The sequence below is a fragment of the Mytilus californianus genome, unplaced genomic scaffold (assembly GCF_021869535.1).
Source record: "Mytilus californianus isolate M0D057914Y unplaced genomic scaffold, xbMytCali1.0.p SCAF_15, whole genome shotgun sequence".
Taxonomy (NCBI): domain Eukaryota; kingdom Metazoa; phylum Mollusca; class Bivalvia; order Mytilida; family Mytilidae; genus Mytilus; species Mytilus californianus.
In genome coordinates, this window is record NW_026262637.1 from 7595935 (window position 1) to 7611801 (window position 15867).

Below are 15867 nucleotides of genomic sequence, written 5' to 3' on the forward strand. Positions count from 1 at the left end.
TATCAGACATCTTAATACTTTTTGTACGCTTCAGAATGTTCAGATTTTCAGATGAAAAGTGTGAGTGTTTCGTATATCATCGAAAACATCACATATGTCATTTGCCATGGACGAAATGTACATCACTTTAATCTTTGAAAGTCATCAATGACCTAACTAATAGCCAACAGAAACGTTGTAATATTGTCTAAAGGTGCTGGATCAGCCAATTAAATTAACACAGATTTTGTATCACTTTTTTGTATCAGACTCCATGCAATGAAAAACAAAAAAAATCTCTTCTTGCAAGAAAAAGATAACAGGCCAAAACCATAAGAGCATTAATCTTTTTAAACTTCTAATATTTTTTTTTTCGTTTTCATGTCAACCCATGTATAGCAGTTAGTTGCATAAATGTTTTAAACAATGTTGGTAATGTTCAGGGCAACAACAAAAAAAACCACCAAAAGATAAAGACAAACAAATGTACAATTTTATTGTTATAAATTCTATTCTTGCATATATAACATTTTTTTCTTTAAGAAATGAGGGTTATTGAAATTATGTACAAATGTAGTCTGATTTAAAAAAAAACAGAACCCATGATAGAATTTTACATGGATTTGGAAATAATTTTGTTATGAACTAAAATTTAGGAAAGATTAAGTTAGAAATCAGTTATATTTTGCCTTTAATTCTTTCTTATGAACAATATCATTAAGTCATGATAATTGAGTTGATAAGGTAGATGCATTTCTTAACATGAATATGAATGGAAGATGTCAGGAGTATATCTTAAACAGCAACACAGACACACAAAATAGTTAATACTATTTGATTATTACTTAACCCTTTTCATATCAGGTGTATCGTCAGCCCTAGGTCGTACTATAAGTACAGCTAATTCTGACTGAGTGCTGATAATACATCTGATGTGAATAGTGTAACGTTATGATCTTTATACCATAATCATATACTTCCACCTAAAAAATAACAATGTATTAAAATGTTTAACATAAAGAAAATTAATCACAACTATGCAATTTCAATAACATACAAAAGTTTAAAACTTAAACAAAAATAAATGAGGAATGTGTCCATGGGAAACAGATGATGCCCCAGCTTGCATATAACGTTATAAAGGGACATAACTCAAGAACGGTAAAAGTGACACTACTACCCAAATTTGTACTTGATCTGAGTTTTGTGGTAATAAGCATTGTGTATAAGTTTCATAATATTTTGTTGAGTCAAACTTAAGTTAGAGAACAAAAACGAAAAATTCGACAATTTTTCCATTTGTAAAGGGGCATAACTCTAGAACAGTAAAAGTGAGGCCACCAAAATTCAAACTCGATCTGTGTTTTGTGGTAATAAGCATTGCACATAAGTTTCATAACATTTGTTTGAGGTAAACTAAAGTTAGAGAACGGAAACGAAAAAATTCAGCAATTTTTCAATTTGTAAAGGAACATAACTCTAGAATGGTATAAGTGACCCCACCACAATTCAAACTTGATCTGTGTTTTGTGGTAATAAGCATTGTGTATAAGTTTCATAACATTTGGTTGAGGCATACTAAAGTAAGAGAACGGAAACTAATTTTGGATGTACAGACGTATGGATGGATGTACAGACGGACAAGGGTAAAACTTTATGCCCCCTCTGCTATGGCGGGGGCATAAAAAATACATACATTGTATTATTTGATTCAATTTTTCATAATGTATTTTCCTGTTTCTTATATTTTTTTATTCCTACTGTGTAAAAATGTATTCACCAAAGAAACTTCTGTGTTCCAGAAGACATTGCTTAAAGGGGAACAAACATTTTCCAAGTTATACAGATCTTCGTATCTTCAGAATTTAAGGCAAATAACTGTAAAAAAGTCCTTTGGCAAACATGTAAAATAATGCTAAAAAAAACAACTTTGAAACATGTTTAGTGTTACATAGTTCAAACTGAAAGAAGAAATTATTTTCAGGACTAATTATTGTGTAGATTCTTTAAAAAACATTTTTGAGAACTTTGGTTTATCTTTCATCTATTTCTTATTCACTTCATTTTTCTACACTTAGATATGGTATTCACAGATAAATTAATAGGCTATGAAGCCATATTTCATAAAACTGGCATGAACTGCCTACAATATATCGTTTAATGAGGCCATTTTTATCAATCACCTTTTCTCTAACACTTTAAAAATCACTTTTTTTTTTACACAAGTTTTAAGAAATTTAGAACACTTGCAACTTACAGCGCAGGATACATTTAGTATTATAGATAAAATAATCTAATCCGTTATATTCATCAAATATCAACTCACTGGTAAAATAATCATTATTTAACAAATTAGCTTATATTTCAAAAGGATGATTTATTTGCTAAGCAGAAAAACAAGTCCACATTGTAAAAAGAAAGTGACGTTTTTTTCTAAACATCTTCTTAAATCACTTGAACATGCATATTGAAATAGAAAATAAACTGGACATGCTGGAAGAAGCTATTTAGCCCATGTCTGAAAATGTACCTGTAAATTTAGAAATTTATGCAAATATTAAATACTTCAAACCCATGACATCCATCCAAAATGTAAAATCAAAATCAAACAAACAAATCAATGTAATATAAATATGTACACAATATGATATAAAATAAAATAAATATTATCTTTGAAAGAAAATACTATCCTGTCTATTTATGTGCTATATCACCATGTCCCTCTGAACATTTTAAGAGAAAGAATTTGAAAAATAGGTTATGGTGATTATATTTTGTATAAATCCTCATCATTAGCAAGGGAGCCTCGGTGGCTGAGTGGTCTAAGTAGTCAAACTACTGTATCACTTGACTGTCGACACTGAGATTGTGAGTTCGAACACCGAATGAGGCAAGTGCGTTTCACTTCAATCTTAATTGAATAGGATTGTCAGTTTTCCTACCAAAGGTGTGTGGTTCTCTTTGGGCACTGGCTTCCTCCTCCAATTAAAACTGACCGCCACGAAATAGTACAATAGTGCTGAAAGTGGCCTTTAACACCAATCAATCAATCATCATTACCTAACATGTATTCACATGAAATATGTACAACAGTAGATAATAGGTATATGTGCATCAATGATACAGCAGCCCATCAACCTTATCTAGAGGATCCTAGGATCCTGAATCATTCATCTGGTAAAAATATATAAAACTATATACATACAAATCAAAATCTTCTAACCCTCATAATTAGTTACTTTACGTGTCAAACACAGCGGATACTCTGATGAACTAGATGATTGTTCTTGTTAAGTGTCATATTTGTATTGTCAAATTAAATATACCTCACAAGGTATCTGAGCATGATAAAAATTTGTATACAAAATAAAAAATCTGATGTTTTCTTTAATAAGTTTGCATAATTGACAGCTGTATAGTACCTAATTATTGAGTATTCATTACAATTAAACAAACTGTAAAAGCAACAGTAATACTTTATGAAAGTGTTAAGTATTTACAACACACTGCATATGTTAACCTTTATATACCCTCAGAATTAATTAAGCTATAAAGTGTATATATTTATTTTCTGATGATTTGTATTAAGATGTCAAGATATCAGTATTAAATGGACTACTGGTGTCATTGTTATGACAAAATATAGGGTATTTCGGGTGGACTTGCACATTGTTATTTAAGGATGTTGGCTGCTTTGTTTCAGAATAAAAACCTTTTCAAAGACTGTATCTAAATAATGGAAGTAAAAAAGCAGAAAAAATGAAAGGTCTGTGTCTTGTTTTTGAGACATAAGCTATTGAAAATTTGGCTGAAATGACTATCTTTAGATTTTTCATACATTTAGCATCGACACCTTCTTTCAAATACTATGAAAAAATAACAAGGATTTTGTAAGATTTTCAAAAATGACTTTTTAAATTATATGTAATAAAATAATGAAAAGAAAAAAAAATTTAAATGGCACTACCAGGAAAAAACCAGAATATCTAATAAAAAGTCAAAAACAGCATACCTGTGTAAATTAATTGTTTTTTATTACAATATGTTGGTAGCTGCTTGAAAATAAAAAAATATAAATTAAAAGTTTGTACAAATCAACTTACACATAAGAGAGCAAATATCAGAAACATAAATCTTATTTACAAAATAAAGTCTAAGACACAAAAAAAAATAAATATATGTCTTACACATTTGTACAAATCAACTTACACAAAAAATAGAAAATATCATATATTAATCATATATACAAAATAAGTCTTAGACACAAATGTCAATAAAGCTGTTCAATAAAAAAACATGCATCGAACCCGGAGAAGGCAACTTGTAATTTCAACTATAGGTCGGTGAAAATACTGCTTTGAAAACATGAAAAATGTAAGTGAATATCTAAAATTGAACATATAAGTAAATGATATCCGCATTTTGAATATGCCTTCCCTTGGTACCACGTATGTTGGAATGGAACTGCTCTAAATAATTTGATAATTATTAGCTATTTTAAATTCATTTTCTGCTTCCCAACTTTTATGATGCTCAGTGGCATAGGCACTGGAAAACAAATTGAAAGCACGTGTCTGAATGCCGTCCCCCAGAAGCTGAACGATTATAGTAAAATTTGTCAGCACATGCTTACAATGCTATAGTGGTGCTACACCACTGATGCTGAAAAGTATAAACTGTGGGAATTTATTTTAATTTCTGTGGATTGAGGGAAAATTGAATATTTCTCTTTACTTGTTTTCTTGTATTAAGGTCAAGCAACAGTAAATGGGCTATGTAACAGATTCTGGTAAAATTTTGCATATAACTATGGCATGTTGAGCTCTAACTGAAAAATTTAAAAAGATAAGTCTTTTAACTGTTTTATACTTGCTCAAACCTTACTGAATGAAATCCCCATAAATCATTCAGCAATTGTATAGAATTTACATTAAATCTATCAAAAACTTTGTCAAAATTATCTTTCAAAACTTCTTTTTCTCTACACCCACTGCATAGGTTATTCAAATCTACATGTTTTTGCCATATACATTTCAGTTTTAAAGAGGTAAAATAATATAAGGGTTACTGACTTCTTTTTTTCAGTAAACATCAGTCAAAGGTAAAAAAAAAATATACCCCAAGATGGTGAAAATGTTGTAAGGCTAAAAAAACATAATTTTTTTAATGATTTTCACTACCATCTAGATAGCAGATAAGTTAAACTTCAAAATCATAGTGACCTTATCATAACTTATATAAATCAAATGGAAATTTATGTATCAACCACATTTCAAAAATGGGTCCCTGTTTTGTAGCTAAAATTTTAAATAAGGGTTTATAATGACATAGATAGGAAATAGGTCTCTTCATTGAAAATTTATGAATCAGTGTTCTTTTCATGACATTATAAATAGCACAACTTTTGATTTTCCTCGAAATTCAATGGAAACAGGTCAATTTCCATTGGTTTTCAAGATTGGAAACATACAGTGCATACAATGATAAAAAAAAATCTTTCGACATTATGCTTAATATCAAATAATATATTTGACTTGAATATTTAGTTTGTCATACCCTGCATTCTACGTTTCCTAGACTGAAATGTGGTTAAAATCCAGACGATTTTGTCAACTTTCACCCAAATATCTATTTTTGGTCTATTTGGGATGGTTATATCAACACTTTATAAGAAAATCTTGACAAGAATAATTCTATTTCACCTTTTACATGCCTATTCATCAAAATGAAACAATTTTTGTATTGTAAAAATTGACCAAATATTCATTTCCAAATAGGGCCCTTAAATATACTCCTTTAGCATACAAGCTTACAGAAAAAAAATATTTCAACTAAGCTAAGATTGACTTCAATCCAAACAATATCAAAAGATTAGCCTTCATTCGTAAGTTTTTAGATATTGAATAGGTTTCCCTTCTTTAAATTCAACTGTTCACATTTCATTAACCTCAAAAAAACTTTGCATATCAAAATTACAGCAATGTGTAGCAGAGACCACTGATACTTAGAAATTAATTATATTTTTACTTAATCACAACAATCCACACAAATAGGTAAATTTGAGTCAATTTCTGTTTTAAAATTGATAATAGTTAAAACAACTACTTTTTTCAAAAGTTGTTGTGTTGGTGAACTAGCTAATTTCTTTAAAATAGCCAATATATCAAATATTCATCATAAACATACACATATCAAGTTTTTAATATGTTGCTTATGAGTTCCAATAACACTGATGAGGCCTGTTGAGCAACAGTTCTTTTCTGGTGACATTTAACAATAATTTAACAGGATACTTGCTCACAAACTATAACACCCTTAAAGTCAGTTGACATTGTCAGTGGTTTTATGTCATATCCTTTCTGGTGTCTCCTAATAAAAGTTTCTTTAAAGACTGATATTACTGTCTATAAGATCTTAAAGCTTATAATTATTGTATTGTGAATAATGGCCTCATCAGTAAAGATATACTACATTTTGTAATCGGGGTCTTTTCCAGGTTTTTGATTTTCTACAAAAAAAGGATTATACACATAATTATTACTAAAGAATTACTGATGAAGGTTAATCAAGAAATGTCCTTAAGATACATCAATTTCATAAAGTTTTATTTTCATTTTAATCATCATCATCATTGACTGGAATGTAAAATATAAATGTCAATTTTGATCATTCCTCAAATAACATATCAATAAAAATTACAGTCAGAATGTTGATTTTTTATCCTTCATAAATACATGTACACAATATGGCTAAAGAAAGACCTAAAAAATGATAAATTGTTTGATTTTAAAAAGTCCTCGTATTTAAAATTCTCAAATAATATATTCAATAATAGATACCTGAGGCAAATGCACAGCTGTCTTCTTCACTCTTGTTTTCATCATCATCATCTGTTCCTGTATCAACTATTAAAATAAAGTTACCATTAAAACAAGATTTCAGTACTTGGTTAAATTCTTAATTCACTTCTTTCAAACAATTTATAAATTTGAAAATGTGTCCCCTAACCTTGCCAAATCATCATGGACATTTATACCTCATAATGTTTCTAAAAATGTTTTAAGAATGTCATGAAGATTCAAATTTAGATTGTGAAAAGTGAACAGCAAAAGTGATACAGACAGACGGTCATCTTTAGACAATTATATTATAAAACTTGTGCTTTATCCTTATTTTAACTTGAAAATAAACAAAACTAACCAGTCTTAAATATTAAGTCTCTACTAACATGACTAAAGATATTTATATTTATATATACTGTAATCATTAAACCCACAAACAGATACTTTAAAAAGTTGGCAGGTATGAATATTAAGAATTAAAATGTCAATTGTTCAACAATCCTTTTGATTTTTACTCTATCAGTAGCATCCTCACCACTTAATTCAGTCAAGCCTGTTGAACCATCACCAAAAAGTTGGTCCTCATCTATATCATCTATATCCTAACATAGAAATTTGTATACAATTAAAAATTAACAATATTTATAAATTAACAAATGTATATAAAACTATTGATTAAGACAATGAACATGTTGAAGACAAATATCCCAAGCCATATTTTCAGGCTAAATTATCAACTCATGCAAAGTTTTACAAAACATCCTCATGACTAGTTAGCTGATATGGACACAGGTGTCCACAGATATATTCCAATTGTCGCAGCCAAAATCTTGTTCCCTTTTTCCTTTTCAATTGTGACATTACTGATTGCAGCTTACCACTGATTCTATATTTGCCATGAGAAAAAAGAGTGTTGTCACATGAGGAGCAGAATCTGTTTATCCTTCTATAGCACCTGACCTCACTTCTAGTTTTTGGTGGAGTTTGTGGTTTTATGGTTTAGTTTTCTATGTGATGTTTTGACATCTGCTTGTCTTTTTATTGTATTTCATATTTTGCCAGGATGTTGTAGATTTTTCTTTGTCTTATGATTCTTGATTGTCCCTTTGGTATCTTCTGCCTCATTTTCCATGTTATCTATTTTGGAAATACTTCCATTTATCTTCCCCTTTCCACCATTACAGGACTTGGCAATCCAACTTAGAGTGGATTCAAGCTTTACAGGTGTTGCATACAGGTAGAGAATAATTCTACATTACAGCAAATTTTACTAAAATTCCCTGCAATTCTATTTAAACTCCAACCTAAGGAAGCTTCTAGTGGAAATATTATATTAATTGTATACTTCTACTTAAATTGATAGATTTCAATAATGCAGAAAAGTGATTTCAGTTTCGTAAGTATTTTAAGTTCTAAATTGAACATGTTGAATACCCTAGTAAAATAATTTTTTATCATTTGAGACTCAAAACTTTCAATTATTTTCATTGTTGAACATATGTTTGTATTCTGTTATACTTACATCACTCACTGGTAAACAAAATTTGTCTTCACATACAATTGATTGTGTATAATCTAGCTTCTCTAAAAATACAAATCATATTTAAGACAAAATTTGAAAATGTTTTTTATTTCAATTGATTTTCAAAAATCTTAGTAGTTGAATTCAAGATGGTTTTAAATTTAAGCAACATATGTATTATCATGATTATATAATATGTACTGTCAAATTCTTCTATTTCAAGAAGAAAAAAAACTTGTCATACTGTGTAATCAAATAAAAAAAAATTATATATATAAGCTATGCACAAATGTTTCTATATTATGAAAATGTTCTAATCTAACACATTCTAACATTAAATGATATTTTAAAAACAAGAGGCTCTCAAGAGCCTGAATCGCTCACCTGTTATTTTTTTTTGCTTAAATCTTTTATCAATGATTATTTTTGCTTTTTACCCATATGTTCCATTTTAGCCATAGTGTCTATGTTTCTTGACGTACAAGGAAATGAAGTACAAAATTTATACTAGATTCATTTGAGAAGATTTAAGTTAAAAAACATAAAACAACTTGTGTAAAATTGTCCTTAAAGGGCAATTACTCCTAAAGGGGTCAATTGACCATTTTGGTCATATAAAACTTTTTTGTAGATCTTACTTTGCTGAACATTTTTGCTGTTTACAGTTTATCTTTATCTTCAATAATATTCAAGATAATAACCAAAAACTGCAAAATTTCCATAAAACAACCAATTTAGTGGCATCAACCCAACAATGGGTTGTTTGGTGTGTCTGAAAATTTCAGGGCTGATAGATCTTGACCTTTGGAACATTTTTTACCCCATGTCAGATTTGCTCTAAATGCTTTAGTTTCTGAGATATAAGCCAAAAACTGCATTTCACCCCTATGTTCTATTTTTAGCCATGGCGGCCATGTTTGTTGATGGATCAAAATTTCGGATACAATTCATAAACTAGATTCCTAAAGGAACATTCAGTCAAAGTTAAGAAGTATTAGGCACAATAATTTCAGAAGAGAAGATTTTTAAATGTTAGCAAACTTGATGAACACATTGCGTAAAATTGTATTTAAAGGGCAATAACTCCTTAAGGGGTCAATTGACAAATTTGGTCATTTAATTTTTCTGTAGATCTTACTTTGCTGAACATTATTGCTGTTTACAGTTTATATCTATCTATAATAATATTCAAGATAATAACAAAAAACTGCAAAATTTTCTCAAAACTACCAATTTAGTGGCAGCAACCCAACAATGGGTTGTTCGATTTGTCTGAAAATTTCAGGGCTGATAGATCTTGACCAATTGAACAATTTTACCCGTGTCAGATTTGTTCTAAAAGCTTTAGTTTTGGAGATATAAGCCAAAAACTTCATTTGACCCCTATGTTCTATTTTTAGCCATGGTGGCCATGTTTGTTGATGGATTAAAACTTCGGATACAATTTATAAACTAGATATCCTAAGGAACATTTAGATGAAGTTTGAAGGTATTTGGCCGAGTAGTTTCAGAGGAGAAGATTTTTAAATGTTAGCAAACTTGATGAACAAATTGTGTAAAATTGTCTTTAAAGGGCAATAACTCCTTAAGGGGTCAATTGACAATTTTGGTCATATAAACTTTTTTGTAGATCTTACTTTGCTGAAAATTATTGCTGTTTACAGTTTATATCTATCTATAATAATATTCAAGATAATAACAAAAAACTGCAAAATTTCCTTAAAACTACCAATCTAGTGGCAGCAACCCAACAATGAGTTGTTCGATTCGTCTGAAAATTTCAGGGCTGATAGATCTTGACCAATTGAACAATTTGACCTGTGTCAGATTTGCTCTAAAAGCTTTAGTTTTGGAGATATAAACCAAAAACTGCATTTGACCCCTATGTTCTATTTTTAGCCATGGCGGCCATGTTTGATGATGGATCAAAACTTAGGATACAATTTATAAACTAGATACCCTAAGGAACATTTAATTAAAGTTTGAAGGTATTTGGCCCAGTAGTTTCAGAGGAGAAGATTTTTGAAATACGACGACAGACGACGGACGCCAAGTGATGGCATAAGCTCACATGAGGCCCTTCGGGCCCCTGTGAGCTAAAAAGAAGATTTTTCTAGGTATACTTGAACAAAAAATTTGATGACCAAATGATTTTTTTCAAGTAATAATTGATAAATCAATATACCTTCCATCCTGTCATTGGTCCCAAATTGTCTACCAGCTTGGTATAAATTAACCCGATTTCCACTGAGGTCTGAATGGATTTCTGGTTCATTAGTCTGAATATTTTTAGTGGAAACTGCAACAATAGGAGAATCAGCAGGGGTATTTTCTTTATTAGAAGTGACAGATACTGGCAGCTGTTGACTAAACCTTTCTACAAATGGTACACTGTTCTTCTCATATTGGCTCTCTGGTAATTCAGAATTCATCATAGGAGAAAATCTGGTATTTCTTAAGGATTGTGAGGGAGTATGTGATTCAGAATTCACCAAAGGTGTTGGAAACAAACTGGTATTTCTAGAGCACTGTGAAGGAGTATGTGATACAGAATTCATCAAAGGTGTTGGAAACAAACTGGTGTTTCTTAAGCACTGTGAAGGAGTATTTGATGACAATTCAGAGTGATCATTTGATCTCGTCTTGGTTTCTGTATTGTGTATTGTGATAGTGTTTGTGTCTGACTGAATATGTTCTCCATCCAAGTCTCTTGTTCCTGTTGGTCTAACATTTGTAGATACTTGATGATTTGAACAGTCACCTCTTTCCTGCGACAAATCACCTTGTTGAGAAAGATTTTCAGACTCAACTGCCTCCTGGTGTGGAAAGTTAGATGAACATTGGGCTGCATTATTTTCTAAAATATCAATGACATGATTGGCTTCTGAGTTTAGACTTGTATGGTTAACGTTAGAATTTGGTTCTTCATTGACTTCAGCAATTATCTGTCCAAGGGAAAATGAATGTTGACCTGATGAGAAATACCTTCTTCTGCCTGACTGGTACCCAGATGATAAGGTATGCCTTAACTGTTGTCCAGAAGCATTAGACATTGGAAAATCCCTATTTTGTGATATTGAATGTTGCAAACTTGCATTTTCAATACCAGAATTATCATCATAATAGAGTGATAAAGAACTAATGCCACTACTTTCTTGTAATGATCTCAAGTTATTCGTACGATGAAGATTTAAGTCAACTGTGGGGACAACATCTACATGGTCCTGATTTTCTGTTCGTCTCTGGTTTCCACTATCCCTATCAAAATCCCGGGTGTTTCCAATATGTATATAACCAGGTATTTCATCTAAAACCAGAACCATTATCCGGTAATTTCCTTGAAAGATTCTGCCATCTTGAAAATTATCAAATAAATATGAACAGTCATTCGAATTGTTGTATATGAACTTCTTAGTCTCACCATGGTGACACACTATAAATTTTGGACAGGTAGGATCCATTTCAGCACATATACTGACTGAACCATTCTTCATTTCTGATTTAGCTTTTTGGTAAATCTGTTGCCTTAATTTCTTTGACAGTCTTTTTGATTTAGCCTGAAAAAATCAGTCAATGACATTAGAGTGAATGGATATATATTATGCATTATGAAACACTGAATGATATCAAGAGTACATTGTATTTAAAACTATGATAGTATAATCATAATTAAATGTAATCATCACCAAGAAGGCAAGGGCACAATATGTCATCTCTATGGAAAAGAGATGTACAGGTGCTTCTACAATTGCATACCATATATCATTGACAAACCATAAGTGGTTCCCCTTAAACATACCTAACTAACATGTACCTGGTAAGCTATTTCAATGTCAATAGATCATGACTGAGGGGGCTGGGCATAAAAAACTAAAGGAAATGAGATGTGAATATGCTTATACAACTGCTTACCAAGTATCACTGATATACCATTAGTGGTTTCTGATCTCATTTACGCATAATGTTGATGCCACAAAAACTGCTGCCAGAAACAGAACAAAGAAATCCTGTTTTACTAGCTTCTTTGAGGCAAGACAATAACAGCAAAATAGCAGTATATAGCACGCTAAACAACACATGGTTAAACTACACAAGATGACTTAGGCCAGGGTTTTGTAATTTGTTGGTTTAACCACTGTTTACAAATTCTGGTTTTTCAGTCAAAAAAAAAATTGTTTTACGTGATATCAATATGAATACTGTGAACTTCAGCTTCATTTCTATACTTGTGTCACCTTTTTTGTCATCATTCCTTAAATTTTAGGGCCAAACATTTTTTGTTGGCTGTTTTCAACATACAATGCATGTCATCGTTGTACAAGTTTGTAAAAAAGGAAGGGGGTTATACATGCTTTAACAAACGGGACATAAATGGTCATTTCATTATGTATAACAAATTAAAATAGCAATACCTTGCCTTCTATCAATTTCCCCAGCACACAGTAAATAATGAGCTTCAAGAAGGTATGCATTTATCACCCAACAAGTAGACCCATGTCCAATGTGAAAGACAGGGATATTGGTTTTATTTTTTTTGCAAGGTAACCTCATGCACTGATATCGAAAATGGACAAACAAATTTTGTGCAACCTTTGAAATAAGAAAATTTCAAATTGTTTGTGGTCATCATCTGTTGCTTTGAACTTAACGTCTTTCCCGTTTGGAGAGGGCAATCTTCTTCTTCTTTACAAAACTATCTACTGGGTTATGTCATCAGCTGTATGAGAAGAGAATACCATAATACGTCCCGTAAACGGGCGTATAAAAACTGATGGTGCATTATTGGTATCTTGAAAGTGACCTTACTTGAATGTTATCTTTTCTCTATTTCAATTCAAGTCAGGTGCTCCCCTGAATGCGGATGTTTATCTGTTTATACAAACAAACCGCAAGTATTTATTTCAATTTTGAAATGAATGAAAAAATAAATTCAAATAATAAATGGGTATAACTCTGGTTCAATTCTTAAAAGTTTGAGAAAACGTTCTTCTGTTTAGAGTCCAAAACATTCCATTAAAATTTCAATCAAGTAAAAGAAATTATCAATCATCATCCAGTAACCACAAAGTTTTTCCACCATCAAAAACTATAACTCTCAGATAGCGGAAGTGAAAACAACACAATCAACTTATTAAATTATGTGCTTTTGATGGTCCTTTTACTTCAGTGACTTTTCTACCATTACACTATACTTCTACACATTCTTATCAAAAGCAAGTTTTCCTATCTAATTTAATCATTGTTAATGGTCATTTGAAAAATCTAATTGCAAATTCATCTGCTGCAACTTATATAAAGCTGTGTAATGAAAAAGGTAAGTATGCTAAATATAATACTAGAAGTCTTGAGTTTAGCCCTTTTCAACTGATTTTTATAGTTTTTTTTTATGTTGTGCTGTCACTACACTGTCCAAGATTAGGGGGGGGGGGGGTATGCCCTCAAACATGTTTGACCCCGCCACATTCTGTATGTGCCTGTCCCAAGTCAGGAGCATGTACAATGTAATAATCAGTGGTTGTCGTTTGTTGCTGCATATCAAAATTGTTTTTCCTTTGTTTTGTACATAAATCAGGATGTTAGTTTTCTCATATGAACTGTTTTACATTTGTCATTTCGGGACCAGCTTGCTATATGATAAGGGATTTGCTCATTGTTACCCGGATTTGTTTTTGCTTATAATCGAATTATGACTATTGAACAGTGGTATACTTCTGTTGCCTTTATTTAAAGGCCATACAGTGACCTATAGTTGCTATCCTTCAAGTCATTTGGTTTCGTAAGTGGAGATTTGTTTTCGTTGGCAATCGTACCACATCATCTTATTTTTATAATGATTATTATTGCTTTTTGTATCTTTAGTGTTTTTGCAAACTTCACAAAAATATGAAATTTTCTATAACTTTTAAAGCATATTACATTTTTGCATTGACAAGATGGATATAACACTTTTCAGTTTCTATTGTAACAGTTGTAATATTTCTTAAGTTTTTATATTTACCAATAAATGATAACATCTATTTTCTGTCTGTACATGTTCATTTTCTATATCAAAAGTAAAAGAAATATGTTAAATAAAGTGTTTGAAGTGATTACACACACATAGTTTTTCTCAGAAACACATCTGCTGTATAAATACAACTAAAAATTTTGTCACTGTCCTTTTTCCCTAACACATTTTGTTTTAAAACCAGAGATGATAAGTATGATAAGCACATAATTTGGTCATTGTATAATGAAAGTTCTAAATATAATCCGATTTATCACTTCATTGAAGCTATTCCAACAAGTTTGAGTATAAAATTGTATTTAAAGGATCTACACATAGCTTGAATGCAGGAAATATTTTAATCTGTTGTAAACATCATAGCCTACAAATCATCTTTCATCTTTAAAAGATAATTGTCATTTCAATATTTACTGAATTCAACTGAATACTAAAAAGTTTAGTAAAAACTGTGTTCTAAGGACAACTAACTAGTGAATAATCTTACAAAAATAAAGCTGTTTCCTCATAAATGCAAAAGAAAGTTGAGTCAAATATTTTTAGAAAATTTAATACAATCAAACAATTTAAAATAAAATGCTCCGCTGGTCACAGCTTGATACAACCGCAGAGGTCAAACCCAGAACAGTTGGGGCAAGTATGGACAGTACATTCAAGTTTGATACAGCTCTGGTTTTGGTTGTGATTAAATATTTGACATTGCATAGGGACTTCTGACACAGAATGAATGTGGTTAAAGAACTGGAAATTGAAATTTGACTTTTACCTATCATGGCCCAATTTTCAAAATCTAAATACATGGTTAGATTCAGGTTATCATAGAACCCTAAGAATTTGATTTTTGATGAAATCAAACAAACTTTAATTTTGGTCATCACTGTGGTCCAATTTGATAACAGGGCCCTGAAAATCGAAAATCTAAATACATGGTTAGATTAAGCACATTAAACAACGTCATATAGTTAATTTTTGGACTTATATTTGGACAGAATCAGCATATTCAAGTATACCAAGAAATCAATATAGGAGTAAGATCATGAATGGTTCAAACCGGCCCTAAGAATTTGATGTTTTTTTTTTAAATCAGTCCAAAATACTACAAATTTCAAGTAGAAATAGTTGCAATGTAACTATTTATACAAGGTAACCTGTTTTTGACACATCAAATTGAAAATGATGAATAAATTATCCCTCAAGTATGCCTTATTTTTTTAAACGTGAGTTTTTTTGTAAAATTTTCAATATTTCCAACAGTTTTTTACATAATTTACTTTGGACGCCATCCCTGATCCAGGATGTTTTGTGTCTAGGGATTGAATATCATGATTGGCAACTTTTGGCTACTGAACATTTTTTATCCTAGGTGGTGGTCAAGGCTGTTGAAAGCTATTGGATGTACTGGCAGCTAAAATATGTCATGTCTCAAATTTCAAATAAGTTTTGTTCTTTTTCTAGTTGCCTTTTATCAACTATTTATTTGTAAACGACAAACTGAATAGGAATAAAACAAGAATGAGTCC

At 30.8% G+C, this 15867-nt stretch overlaps 1 protein-coding gene across 1 annotated transcript in view; it reads right to left on the reverse strand.

The window, feature by feature from the left end:
• Positions 1-450: 450 nt before the first annotated feature.
• The window catches only part of LOC127725310 (uncharacterized), a 55408-nt gene continuing 39991 nt past the window's right edge, over positions 451-15867 (reverse strand). The window contains exons 4-9 of the mRNA XM_052232239.1: positions 14342-14385; positions 10529-11900; positions 8344-8405; positions 7357-7423; positions 6819-6884; positions 451-6487 (exon numbers count right to left, since the gene is read on the reverse strand). Coding sequence (XP_052088199.1) covers positions 6447-6487; positions 6819-6884; positions 7357-7423; positions 8344-8405; positions 10529-11900; positions 14342-14385 — 1652 coding nt within the window. The 3' untranslated portion in view covers positions 451-6446. The remainder of the gene's footprint in view (positions 6488-6818; positions 6885-7356; positions 7424-8343; positions 8406-10528; positions 11901-14341; positions 14386-15867) is intronic.